Source organism: Chrysochloris asiatica, unplaced genomic scaffold (genome assembly GCF_000296735.1).
Source record: "Chrysochloris asiatica unplaced genomic scaffold, ChrAsi1.0 scaffold00556, whole genome shotgun sequence".
NCBI lineage: Eukaryota > Metazoa > Chordata > Mammalia > Afrosoricida > Chrysochloridae > Chrysochloris > Chrysochloris asiatica.
Window position 1 is genome coordinate 232,453 of NW_006409074.1, and position 14,583 is coordinate 247,035.

The 14,583-nt window shown below is 39.6% G+C and overlaps 1 protein-coding gene across 2 annotated transcripts in view; it reads left to right on the forward strand.

The window, feature by feature from the left end:
* COPS3 (COP9 signalosome subunit 3) overlaps positions 1-14,583 on the forward strand; it is a 44,468-nt gene that overhangs the window by 6,896 nt on the left and 22,989 nt on the right. For both annotated transcript variants that reach the window (XM_006877693.1, XM_006877694.1), the window contains exons 2-8: positions 1,516-1,645; positions 5,523-5,635; positions 5,729-5,778; positions 7,922-8,014; positions 9,540-9,719; positions 12,417-12,557; positions 14,131-14,304. In XM_006877693.1, coding sequence (XP_006877755.1) covers positions 1,516-1,645; positions 5,523-5,635; positions 5,729-5,778; positions 7,922-8,014; positions 9,540-9,719; positions 12,417-12,557; positions 14,131-14,304 — 881 coding nt within the window. The remainder of the gene's footprint in view (positions 1-1,515; positions 1,646-5,522; positions 5,636-5,728; positions 5,779-7,921; positions 8,015-9,539; positions 9,720-12,416; positions 12,558-14,130; positions 14,305-14,583) is intronic.

Here is a 14,583-nt window from a genome sequence, read left to right on the forward strand (position 1 = left end):
GGCCAGCAGTGTGGCAAGACCTGGGGACTCTTGGGCCCAGTGTCAGTGACATAGCCACAGAGGACTAGAGTGGAGAGTGAAGTGTCCAGCTGATAGAAGAGAGGGCATATGCACAAGAACACCCACATTTGCAGATAGTACCCACTTGACCTGGCTTCAATGACTGGATGATCAGAGCTCAATCAGAAGAAGAAAGAAGAGGCAAAAAAAAGTAATCTGGTACAATTTGATAAACTTGACCTACACCTATGGATGCAGTAGCTCAAAAGAGTGAACAAATCTTTACAGCGAGGATCATTCCCACTCCCTCCATACACAGTAGACAGGGATGGGCAACTTGGACATTGGCTACCCAAAATGGGGTGGGGGAGCTACAATGGCAAGAAGTGACTGGCTTACAAGCTTTCAAGAGGGAACCTAAATTCAGAGGGTGTGAAGGAAGGTAGAATCTCCACTGAGTAGTATCCAGTCTGTCTGGGCGGGGCTGATGAAAGGAGATGTGGATAGGTCTCTTGTGATACAATAGTGAATGATTGTTATTAGGATTGGTTGTGAGGGTTGGAAATGTAAAGGTAGACGTTTTGTATTAAAAGGAGGGGAGTGATTGACTTTTCAGTCTAGGAGCGGAGGTTCCTGGGACCATCAAGGGAGAAAATTGGAGAGTGGGACCCTACCCATAGAAGCAGTGATGCCAGAGATGGAGACAGAGACGATGATGTGGAGAGATGGAGTGGCTAGGGACGCTAGACCCAGAGAGGGGGGAGAGGGGCTGTGTGCTGATGACCGGGGGGCAACCAACCCTTTGGTTGGTTGATGATGCATTGGGGGGAGTGTAACTATGGCAATGATACGATATATGAATGTAAAACTACTGTTCTCCCATGTGAAGTATCACATAATTCACAATATCACATAATTCACAATTGTTGTTGTTGTTGTTAATTCACAATAAAGCATTAAAAAAGGTAGTGTAGTGGTTACGAATCGGGCTGTGAACCTTAAGGTCAGCAGTTTGAAACTACCAGCCACTCCGTGGGAGAAAGATGAGGCTTTCTACTCCTGTAAAGATTTACACCCTCGGAAACCCTGTACAGGGTCGCTATGGGTCCGAACCAACTCGACGGCACTTAACAACAACAACAACAAAAGCATTAATAATAAAAAAAAAAAGAATAGAGCTAAGAGATTAAGGATGTAAAATCAAATCATAGTTAGCGATCTTTTGGATGCGGACAGGACGGTAAAGGAGGTAATGAAGTAATGTGTACATGTCTAGCTTGCGGAACTGGAAAAGGGAATGAACCTCTGAGGACCAGAGGAAAATGGGTGGCTTGGTGTGTTGTGTAAGTCGTTCTCAGCCATGGCAGATGGCTCTCTTCTCTGACTTTTTAGTGCCCTCATCTAAATGAAAAGAGCTAGATGTAAGTAGCCATCATTAGGGATACAGGGTCAGTGGCTACCTCTTTAATTTGCTTAATGCTATCACTGAGTGATTGTGCTATTTCTTTTTTCCAGGACAAATGACTCAGCTTTGTGAACTGATCAACAAGAGTGGGGAACTCCTTGCAAAAAACTTATCTCATCTGGACACTGTGCTTGGGGCTCTGGATGTACAAGAACACTCCTTGGGGGTTCTTGCTGTTTTGTAAGAGATATTTTATAGTTCTGTGATTTTTAAAAAACTGAACATTTTCCAAGCTTTGGTTTGTTTTTCTTTTAGTTTTGTAGCAATAACAGGGCAGTGTTTTTGTTTTTTAATCTATAAAGAAAACCACGTAAATAACACTGAGCTCTTGTGCAAAGCTAAAGTCACACCTTAACAGTTGCATTTTATTCTGACTAGTAATGGCTTGCGGAGTCCTGGTGTGGTGCTGTGGATTAATGTGCTGTACTACAGTTGCGGTTTGAACTGAAAAGTCGGTGGTTCCAGCTCACTAGTTCGTCCTCGGAAACCCTCTACAGGGTTACTATGGGTTGGCACCGACTCGACAGCACTAAACAACAGCAGCAATCATCACTTGTAGTTTTGTTCATTTCCTTGACCCTTGTTTCTTTTTATACAGGTTTTGTAAATTTATTTATGAAAATAATGGCTATCTCAGTTGTGGATACTATAGTTTACGTTTATCGGAATACTTTCCTTAATGCAGTCTTTAAGATTGTCCACATTTTCTAATTTGGAAAGAAATTAGGAAAAAATTCCTGAGTATGTTTATCCTTGAATAACAGGTCTGAGCTACGCGGGCCCACTATATGTAGATTTTTTTTCCTGTTGCTCTTGTGTAAGCTTCAGTGCTACAAGTATCCACATAAAACGACACATGACACCAGCCATCTCCAGTTAGGGGGACAGAAGGGTGAGGGAGCAGCAGGTCTTTACTGGAGAGATGGAACTGCTTGCTCAGAGATGATTAGCATCACACAGTATTGTAAGCAAAATCAAAGCAACAGTGACTTAAGCTCAAAGCAACAGTGCTTAAATTCCATCAAGCAAATTGTTAGGTGCCTTCGAGTCAGTTCCAGCTCTCAGTGACCCCATGTACAACAGAATGAAGCACTACCATCCAATCAGTGCTGTGTTTGAGCCCATTGTTACAGCCTCTGATTCAGTCCATTTTGTTGAGGGTCTTCCTCTTTTTTTTTCTGATCCTCTACTTAATAAGCATTATGCCCTCCAAGGACTGGTCCCTCTTGCTAACATGTCCAAAGTCAGGAGAACAGTCTCACCACCGTCCCCTCTAAGGAGCATTCTGACTCTACTTCTTCCAACATAGATTTGCTTATTCTTTTGGCAGTCCAGCTTATAGTGTCTATTCTTTGTCAACACCATAATTCAAATTCATCAGTTCTTCAGTTTTCCATTTTCTTTGACCAGCTTATGCATACACGAGGCAATTGAAAATACCATGTCTGGGTCAGGTACATCTTAGTCCTCAAAGTGTAGTATCTTTGGTTTTTTAGCACTTGAAGGAAGTCTTTTGCAGCAGATTTGTCCAATGGAGTATGTCGTTTGATTTTGTGGCTGGTGCTTTCATGGATTTCGATTGTGGATCCAGGTAAAATGAAATCTTGGCAGCTTCAATATTTTCTCCATTTATCATGATGTTGCTCAAACAAATTAAAACTACCTAATTTAAAACCAAACTTAGTTTAAGACCTTCACACAAGTTCTGTGTAATAGATAGAAGTTTTTTTCTCTTGCTCATAAATGGGGATATTATGGTGTCATGAAACTAGAAAGATTATAAATCATTTGAGAAGAAATTCACCTGCAGCAAAGGTTTGGCTTCATTCATACCGGGTTTCCTGAGATAAAGATTCATGTCCGGAACATTTAGAAAAGAAATTTGGTCTGAATGATGGGGTCTAGAACCTGTATGGTAGCCAGTGGTCATATGTGGCTATTTTAATTAATTAAAATGAAATAAAGTGAAAGATTTGGTGTCTGCTATATTAGCCACATTTTATGTATTTAATAACCGCATGTGGTGGTAGTGTTTGTGTGGCGCTGAGTTGACTCTGACTCATAGTGACCATATATGGGGTTTCCAAGGCTATAAATCTTTACTGGAGCAGAAAGCCTCATCTTTCTCCCAGTGAGCGACGGATAGATTCAAATTGCTGACTGTGTGGTTATCAGACCAGCTTGTAATCCACTACACTACTAAGGCTCCTTAACCACAGGTGGTGTTGTGTGTTAAGTGCTGTTGAGTTAGTTTCAACTCGTACTGACCCTGCATAGGGTCTCCAAGGAGAGGATAGTGGCTTTGAACTGCCAACCTACTGGCTAGCAGTCCAGTGGTTATCCTCCAGCATCATACCAGGATAGTCATATGTCACTCAAAGTAAAGAATATGTGGAAAGAACCCTAACTTGTGGCTGAGTCCTGGTTTGAATCCACATTGTTCTGTTTGCAGTGTGGCCCAGAGCTTCATTTTGTGTTTGTGAAATGAAGGGGACATGCCCTGGGCTGCTGTGAAACCCAGATGAGACCCTTTGATACATCTTGGTAATTATAAAGTGATGACAGGTGTAAGGTGACAGGGTGGATGGGGACAGGTTTTAGATTACAGGATCGGTTTTTATTATGTAATAATGTTTTCCACTGATTTTTCTTGAAATTAGTTTTGACAACTAATTTGTTTTGAAAAAGAGCTTGAAGTTTATTTATAAACACATCCTAACTGCCCTGATGGTGGAAGTGTTTTTCCGTCCCACTCCTTGAGTGTTTACCATGGCAGGAGGTGGCACTGCCACCGCCTTGTCACTCAACCTGGACCATGTGCGTTTTGAGTCCTGTTACCTCACCTTCTTCCCTCCAGCACCCTGCTACTGCCTCAGTCCTGGGACCATCTTTCACTTGGACTCTGCCACAGCCTCTACATAAGCCCGCCAGCTCTCATACCTTGTTTTCTTAACCTTTCCTCAAAGCAGGAAAAATAACTGATTTTTTAAAAATTATTAAATATTGGAGCTGACTTAAAAAAAAAAAAACACCAAAAAACCGGAGTCGGTTCCGACTCATAGTGATCCTGTACAGGGTTTCTGAGGCTGTAAATCTTTACAGGAGCAGAAAGCCTTATCTTTCTCCTGCAGAACAGCTGGTAGTTTCTAACTGCTAACCTTGAGGTTTGCAGCCCTATTCGTAACCACTATGCTACCAGAGCTAAGTCTTAAATAGGTCAAAGACAAGACTACTATCCAGATGAGTGGGTCATTAGCCCGAGGAAATCAACCCAGAATCATAATTGGCAGCAGATCTGTTCATCATTGTTAGAGGCAAAACCTGGAATAAGGAAACTTGTTGAGATTTAGATGGGAGAAGCAGTAACTACAAATGAATTAAAGTAGAATGCCTTAAAACAGGGTAGAAATCTTGATGACCACTTTAAAAAAATTGGTTAGAAATTTATACACAGTTGTGGAATATTAGAATGTCAGAGGAATATTGCTGCTGTCATGTGTCGTTGAGTCAGTTCTGACTCATACTTACTTCATGTAGGGTTTTCAAGTCTTTTTTTAAATCTTTGCGGGAGCAGACTGTCTCATCTTTCACCTGAAGAGAAATTGATGGTGGTGATGTGCCATGGGGTTGGTTCCAACTCATAGAGGCCCCGTATGGGGTTTCTGAGGCTATAAATCTTTACGGGGACAGAAATTCTCATCTTTCTCCCACTGAATGACTGGTAGTTTCAAATTGCTGACCTTGAGGTTAGCAGCCCAACTCGAAGCTACCAGAGTGCCTGGCCTCATTCAGATGAGTTAATTGATGCTTGGTTTTTTAAAGCCCTTTGTGTCTGTGTTCTTCATCTTGAGTATGTGAAGAAACTGCAGTGATGGATTGAGCCGCCAGGAGAATCTGGGGAGCTCTGGAATTGCTGAAAACATTGTTACTTACTTGAGAAGGGCGCTGGAGGTGAGACAGAAAGGGCAGAAGGCAGGAGATACTTGTGGCAGAAGTTATTTTTAAGTTTTCCTTCATGAAATATTAGGGTAATGATGTTCTTTTCTCCTTATTCTAGGTTTGTGAAGTTTTCTATGCCCAGTGTTCCTGACTTCGAAACCTTATTCTCACAGGTTCAGCTTTTCATCAGTACTTGTAATGGAGAGCACATTCGATATGCAACAGACACTTGTAAGCTAAATAACACTGTGTATTTCCCTGGAAGGTATTTTGCCTGTGATGTAATTAATTATATCTTCAATATTTTGTTATTGTTATATCTAGTTGCTGGACTTTGCCATCAGTTAACAAATGCACTTGTGGAAAGAAAACAGGTAAGAAATGTTATTATTATTTGAATATCCATAATTATGATGTATATAGCTAATTTGCAAAATGAACTGATTTGTCTGTAATCTAAGCTAGTACTAAGAATCCTACCACTTAAATAGACATAGTCACTTCAGAGTAGTGAATGCATTTATGCGGGGACAAATAATCTATATGTAAGGAGAAGAGAGAAGGAGAACCCCTAGGCAGCTACTAAGTTTTCTGTTTTGTTCTAACTACTATGTGGTAAGGAGCTCTGGTAGCGTAGTGGTTACACAAGTCGGGCTATTAACCTCAAGGTCAGAAGTTCAAAACTACCAGCCATTCGCGGGAGAAAGATAAGACTTTATGCCCCAGTAAAGATTTACAGCCTCAGAAACCCTGTGCAGGGTCACTGTGAGGCAGAGCCAACTCCACGGCACACCACCACCACCAGCATCCTTTATATTGAAATAAGCTGTTTTGTTATGTGTTACATTTTTTTCTCTTTAACTTTTTTTATTGTGATTTTAGACTTAAAAAAAGAGTTGTAAATGGTAATATTTTACCACTTTTGCTTATCCTTTTCTCTCTAGTATTGTTGGTTGCTTTGGAGTTGATTCTGATACATACTTTAAACCATAGGAAATAAAATTACAGATATTATGTTCTGTAACATAACCACAACAGAACATGTAGCATTAGGAAATTAACATTAATAGGATACTGTTAACAAATTTATGGACCTTACTCTGATTTTGTTTGTTTTCCATTCATGTGTTTATGGCATATGAAAACTCTAGATTATTAATTGCATTGTCTTGTTAAATCTCTTCTGTTGTTGTTAAATGCCAACAAGTCTGTTTTGACTCGTAGCCACCCTGTGTAAGGTTTCCGAGGAGTGGCTGCTGAGTTTGAATCACCAGCCTTGTAGTTCAAACTGACCTTGCAGTCCAGTGCTTATCCTACCATATCAAGACTCCTTCAGTCTCCTTTAATCTGAAACAGATCTTCAGTTTTTCTTTACCTTTTGTGATGTTTTTGAAGAGTTACAGTTCGAGTGGTTTTTATTTAAAGTAAACTTGAAGGCTAGTGGATATGAAGGCTGACAGCAGAAAGAACCCAATGGTATTTTGTTGGAGTACTAAATAAACTGCAGTTTGAAAGAAATGGGTTTTTTTTAAAAAGTCAAGTCTCTCTTAAAAAACTATGTTATTCAGTTATTTTGTAGTCACAGCTCAGGACGAGAAACTGATTTTCCCTTGAAAGTTAGACTTTTTATTTACAACCAGATGCGTAAGCTGCCAGTTTGGAACTTTGTAGTCTTAGTTTCGATGGTAATTCTCTGTCAAGTAATAGGCATTGTTGTTGGAGAGAACATCCCCATGAAACATAGACACGCACTGCTGTCGAGTCAGCCCATAGTGACCCATGAGGATGGAAGAACTGCTCCTAGAGTTTCTGAGGCTCTCCATCTTTATGAAAACAGATGTCTTCATCCTTTTTTTATAGAGCGACTGGTGGGTTTAAACCACCAACATTTCAGTTAACAGTCCAACACTTAACCCACTGAGTCACTTGGAATCCTTACTGTCCAGCTGACAGAAGGGGCAAACACCAGCACCCTTTCCGCCAGTGTATTAAGCACAGGCACCCATCTGTTGTGTTATGAAATGTTTATTTGGGTAGATATAAACATAATGAATTGTTGAGGAAGTAGTAGTAGTATTTATTTATTATCTTCATTGTAATGAGAACTTTGTGATTTTTAAAAAGGTATTGAATTATTCAAAGTATCTCATAAGAAACATGTAAGAAGAAGGTTCTTCTGGCTGAATAGGGATAGAAATTTCCTGAAAGAGTGTGGAAACCTCATATTGCTATTTAAAGGAAACTGTCAGTTAGTGGTTATGAATCGGGCTGCGAACTGCAAGGTCAGCAGTTCGAAACTACCAGCTGCTCCATGGGAGAAAGATGAGGCTTTCTGCTCCCATAAAGATTTACATCCTCGGAAACCCTGTTCAGGGTCACTATGGGTCGGAACCAGCTCAACGGCACTTAACAACAACAACATCAATTAGTGTTATTTTTTATTTGTAAGTGACAACATAAGATCCAATGTGCTGCCATCTTTGAGAACTTATCTGAAAGAGATGTCATTTCTGACAGCCCCTGCGAGGAATTGGCATCCTTAAACAAGCCATCGACAAGATGCAGATGAATACAAACCAGCTGACCTCAATACATGCTGATCTCTGCCAGGTAAACAGCCAGTGTGTGGCTTAAAACAGATCAGAAGTGTAATGTTACGGGTTTGGGCAACATTAGATTAGATAAATGAAGACAGTTTAGTGATAATTGTGGTAAGTTTTACACATTGAAAATTACAAATGCTAAATCTAAAGGACTGGGGATCAGCTTATAAGCTTGTGATGTACCAGTTAAGATAATTAAATGTTTAAAAATTCTCAAGTCATTTTCAGTTTTTGTAAATTGTGATAAAAATAAAGCAAAACATTTGCAGTTTCATAACGTAAAATTTAGTAACATTATTAAGTCATTTATTTTTTAAGGTATTATGGAACCTGAGACCAAACACATATTATTCCTTACACCTTTAAGTTTTATCCATTTATGTATTTTATGTGGTTCAAAATCCAGGAGGCACAAAGAATATATAATAAAGTCTCCCTCATTTCTTCTTCCCCTGTAGTATTTTTATGGACATAACAGACAAACCTGGGAGATTGATCCATATCAGTTTTTATAGCTGCGGAGTATTCCATAATACTGTGCCACAGTTTAACCATTCCCTGTGGAGTACTTGGGAGCGTGGTGGCTTTGTAGGGTAAACATTGGAGTATGAATCACAGATTTGGCAGTTCCAGTCCACCGGCTGCTCCAAGGGAGAAAGATAAGGCAGGCTTTCTGCTTCTTCAAAGACTTAAGGGCCTTGTGAGTTGGAACCCACTCAATGGCACTTAACAGCAATAACAATTGAGCACTTAGATTGTTTCCTTAATGAGTAATAGCCCAAAACCTACTGCTGTGAAGTCGATTCTGACCCCCATGTGGGGTTTCCAAGGCTGTAATAAATCCTTATGAGAGCAAAAAGCCTGGTGTTTCTCCTGCAGAGTAGTTGGTGGATTAAAACTGCTGATCTAGCGGGTAACAGTTCATTGCTTATCCCACAGCACCACCAGGGCTCCTCAGGTCACTTCAAACACATGTTCTACTGCCTTCCCTTTTTTTTTTTTTCTTTCTCCCATTTTTCTTTTAAACACATCTGATTGAGATGTGCATAGCAAACGACAGCGATGTGCACTAAATTTAAGTGTACATGCATCTACCACCCATGTGACCACCACCCAGATCACAGCACTTTCCTATGTGCTTCCTTTCTTTTGGACAGTTCCCTGCACTTTCTCAGAAAGACTCAAATGGAAAGGGATTAATGTAAGAAAAGGCTTCCATTTCTATCTCACCATGCTGGTCTATTTCTACTCCACCAGTTCAATCTAGAGAAAAAGGGCCCACTGTCTTCCCATCTATAGATAGATGGACAGTGGGTAGGCTAAGTGAGAACTGTGCTTTATTTATCAGTTGTGAAGTGCTCTCTTTTATAACTGTTTAGTCTTTATAAAGAAATGCTACTTTGTTCTACTGCTCAAAAAAGAAGAAATCACTTGAATCAGAAAAATGTACAAGTGGTCTTCAAACTTCTGAAAACGATTTCTGAAGTCTGCCAAGAGTAGAATTAAAATGATTCAATGTTAATTTGTCATAGCTTTGTTTGCTGGCAAAATGCTTTAAGCCTGCCCTGCCGTATCTTGACGTGGACATGATGGATATCTGCAAAGAGAATGGAGCCTATGACGCCAAGCACTTTCTATGTTACTATTATTATGGAGGCATGATCTATACTGGACTGAAGAATTTTGAAAGAGCACTCTACTTTTACGAACAGGTAACCAGGCCTCTACGTGTCTAGGAGGTTGTTTTGAACTTGTGGAAAAAAAAACCCAAAAACATTCTCTTAGATGTATAGCAGGAACTGGTTGAGCCCAAAGCCTAAGAGTTTCAGGTGGAAAGACTTTCTAATATTGTTTCTCTATGGTAACGTAAACTGATCATTTGGCTCCTTCAGTTGAAGGAACAGTAGCAGTGTGGAGAGCACTCTGATGCAAAATAGGTACACCTCTTAGTCCTGGTCTCCACTTCTACATAAGGAAGAGGTTAGACAGAATGATCTTTAAAGTGTCTTCTTGTTATAAAACCACAGGTATGGTGTTTTGTTAAGTTTTCTTTATTTTTATATGTAAGATACTCTCGGTTCAAAATTCAAAAGGTATTAAGAAATAAACAGTAAAAAAACTCGCTGACATCTGTCTTTTGGCCACTAGTGTGTGCAGTAGACATACTGCATAATCTGGAGGTTCACTCAGGGTCTGAAAAACAGAGAAGCAATATTGACTAATTACCTGTATTTTCAAGATGTTAGTTAGATATTCATAGATTCCTATTATAGTCACAGCATGTGTTAAGTAATAAAGCGTGTTGTAAATGTTCATGGATCTCACAATTACCTGAAATCGTAGCCCACGTATCTGTGACTCCGAGCATTGCCTCTGTGAGTCTGTGGCATGCTGGGTTAACAGATGCTGTTGAGGGACTGTGGGGAGAGTCACCTTAGAGTACCGGTAGTTGGGGATGTGTCGTAAGGGATGTGTCTGAACAGAATTAAATTGTCAGCATGACTTCTCTGTAAGCAGAAAAAGAGAGTCACATTTTGTATGTCTTGCAAAAAGTATACAATTATTTCTAAAAGCCAGTGGATGCAGTATTAGTTTTACAGCCAGTATGGTAACTTCTGAGCATACTGTTAATGTTGGGGTATCGAAAAGGAAAGTATGCAATGGACTTAAAAAGTACTTCTATTATAAATAACTGAAATATTTAAAATAAAACATTTTATATGTTTGGAGTTTTAAATCTTTTACCTAAAGATTTACTTATTCCCTGAATTTACCCTAAGGTAAATATTGTCTAAGGAGCTCTGGTAGCGTAGTGGTTACGAATCGGGCTGCTGACCTCAGGGTCAGCAGTTCGAAACTACCAGCCATTCTGTGGGAGAAAGATGAGGCTTTCTGCTCCTGTAAATATTTATAGCCTTGGAAACCCTGTACAGGGTCGCTATGAGTTGGAACCAACTCCATGGCACATAACAACAACAACAAACATTATCTAGTGCTTTAATGAGATGTATGCAATTATCAATGGTCTTACTACTTTAATTTCAGAAGATGGTACTAATTTTTATTATTGTTTTAAAAAAAAAATTTTAAGGAGGACCTGCTTTTGGGGGGGGCGGGGAATTTCAGCTCATACAGCATTGTGTAAAACAAAGTAAAAGTTTATTTTCCTCATTGTTAAGTGCCGTGGAGTTGGTTCCGACTTACAGCGACCCTGTATAGGGTTTCCGAGGAGCAGCTGGTAATTTTGAATCACCGAACTTGTGATTCAAACCAACCTTGAGGTTGAATGCGTATCCTATGGTGCCACACCAGGACTCCCAATTCACACCTAGGATTTTTACAGTATTTTAAAGTATTAGTGACATGGGGAGGCTCTTGAGCCTTCTTTCATTGCTGGTAGAATTGTAAAGTGGTGCAGCTACTTTGGAAAACAGTTTGGCAATTCTTCAAAAAGTTAAACATGGCCCAGTAATATTACTTCTTAGATACACACCCAAGGGGAATGAAACATAACGTACAATTAAAAACTTACACACGAATGATCATAGCAGCATTATTTATAATAACCCAAATGTTTTTCAACTGACGGGTAGATAAGATTTGTATATCCATACAGTAGGAGCCCTGGTAATGTAGTGGTTATGCATTGGGCTGCTAACTACATGGTCAGTAGTTTGAATCTACCCTCCACTTTCTGGTAGAAAGATAAGACTTTTTGCTTCCGTAAAGATTAACTGCCTTGGAAACCCTATACAGGGTCACTATGACTCAGAACCGACTGGACAGCACTTAGCCCCCCCCCCACATCCCCCGCTGTAGCAGTCAAAGGGAGTGAAACACTAATACATAAAAGAACATGGATGAACCTTGAAAGCATTATGCTCAGTGAAGGAAGCTAGACAAAATGCCACATACTGCATGATTCCATATATGTGAAATGTTAACACCTGGCAGGCAAGTCAATAGAGACAGAAAGTAGATTAGTGACTATCAGGGGGCAATGTCAACTGACTGCTAACAAATGTTAAGTGCTTTCAACTTGGTTCTGCCTCATAGTAACCCTGGATAGGGTTTCCAAACTTGTAAATCTTTGAGGGCGCAGAGAGCCTCATCTTTCTCCCAGAGAATGACTGGTGGATTTGAACTTCTGACTTTGTGGTTTGTGCTTTGTGTTTATCCTACAGAGCTACTGTGGTCCCCAGCTAATGTGCTGAAAATGTTCTGAAATTAGGTAATAATGATAGCTGCACAAATTATGTTGAATTTTACAGTTTTTTTAAAGGAACAATTTTATGGTATTTGGACTATATCATTCAAGCAGTTCTAAAAGTGATAATAGTAGAAGTTTTTTGTTTTTTATAAATTAAAATGAATACATGTGGTTGATGATGCCGCTCTCTCTCCCTCAGGCTATCACTACTCCGGCCATGGCAGTCAGTCATATCATGTTGGAGTCATACAAGAAGTATATTCTAGTTTCCTTGATATTACTTGGCAAAGTACAACAGCTCCCAAAATATACGTCCCAGATTGTGGGTAGATTCATTAAGGTGAGTTCAATCCTTAAAAACATTGTACCAGTATGGTTTTGAATTTTATTTTTATAGTGATTAACCCTCCCAACAGCTTTAAATTAGTAGACATTAAGTTTCTGCTGTGAGCTTTATTCACAAGTCCCTTGTTCCCTTCCATACTCTGGTCACCCTGATTGGAATCAAATGTTTCTTGGTGTAGCCTTCACTCTGAGGAGTTGTAGCCATAGATGCCTAAGCTCCTTTAAGGGTAGATTTTGTGTGTTACTGCATTACATTTTAGCCAAAATAAGCAGTGCTGATTTTTTGTTTTGGTTTGTTTTTGTTTTAAACTCAGTTAGTCTAAACATTGGAACATGTCTCATAGAACTTTTGTTTCATTTCTCAACTTTGGAACGTCACTTTAAAGATGTATTTTGTGTGTGTGTGTGTGTGTGTGTGTTGTGCATTTTAATTTTGAAGTACTTTTTCATGTCTGCTTGTTTTTTTAAAAAAAACTTAAGTTCAAAAGGATATATTGAGTCACAGTCATTTTACTAAGTTTTGCCCAATCCTCCTTGTAGGGAACTCAGAATTTCAGGATGTTGGGATTTTTGGTGTTAGCTTTTCATGTTAGTCTGATGAAGATAGCCAGGTGTCATTTGCATAAGAGACCAGTTGCGGCCCTAGGCTGCCTAGTTAGCCTTGGAGGTTGGGGAGGGAGAATTGGAGCAGGATGGGGTTAAGAGAGCTTGCTGATTTCCCATGGAAGGATGTTGAGCAGGTAGGGTTACAGTAGCCACACTTAGGTGACGCTAGGGAACTCCCATGGGTCCTTAGGGTTCCAAAGCTAGCCTGCTTCACTTTAGCATTTTTATAAAGTAGGGTCTTTTTGCCTTGAAATTTTTCATAAGAATTAGTCATTTGCTTACAATAGCATTATAAATGGTGAAAAGAATGGCAGACTTCAGAGTTAGATGTGACTTGAATCCCACCTTTCTCTGTTATGCATTCTACCTCAATTTCTGAATATTCCGAGGAAGGGATAATCTATGTAAAATGCCCAAAGCCACTCAGGCTCTTAGGAAGCCTGCAGCCACTGTTACTGCTCTTGTTCTATCTTCCTTCTTGCTAACAGAACTAGCAGATTATCCCATTGTATCTGGTAAGGTATCTTCTTGTGTTGGTGAGAGAGAGTTGGAAATAATGGAGATTTTGCATTCTCTCCAGTATAATTTATCAATAGAAGAGAAAGAACCATGATCGAGAGAAAGACATGGACATGCCTTGACTGGCCTCATTGGAGATCATGTGTGTTGCCATGATCTGTACCAAAAAGGGTTATTAATAATAAGTTGCTCCATAATGAATTTCAATCATGGCCTTTAAAACTAAGCATTTTCTTTGAGTAAGTTATCATTTGTTAGATGGTAATAAAGGATGTTGATTTAGGATCCTCTCCTGATTTGTTTGATGTGTTCCTTAAGTTTTTGCTTTATTTAAAAACCTTTATTTAATATACTTGCTCAAAACATAATACCAAAAGTTTTTTTGCTTCCTCCACAAATTTTATTCGTCTCATTTTTTTAAAAATCTCTCCTTAAACTTTTAGCCCCTTAGCAATGCCTACCATGAATTAGCACAAGTTTATTCAACCAATAACCCCTCGGAACTGCGAAACCTGGTGAGCAAGCACAGTGAGACTTTCACTCGTGATAACAACATGGGACTGGTGAAGCAGTGCTTGTCGTCTCTGTATAAGAAGAATATTCAAAGGCTAACTAAGGTGAGTGAGGCTGCGCTGCGCTCTTGGCTGGCATCGTATGGTGCCCCATCATCCGGTTTTTCTTTCCTTCTTCTTTCTGGTGGCAGGATTTCTATATTAAAGAAAGAAACGATCACAACTGAGTGTTAAAGCTTTTGGTCTTTCCCACACTGGAGTAGGATATTTGAAAAGAGGAATGGGTGAAAAGGGCAGCAGGTGATGTGGATGACTTATTGGGAGGCAGACGGAAGTAGCCTGAGAGGGGTCAGCACTTCCAGGTGTAGTGATGATACTTAAGCA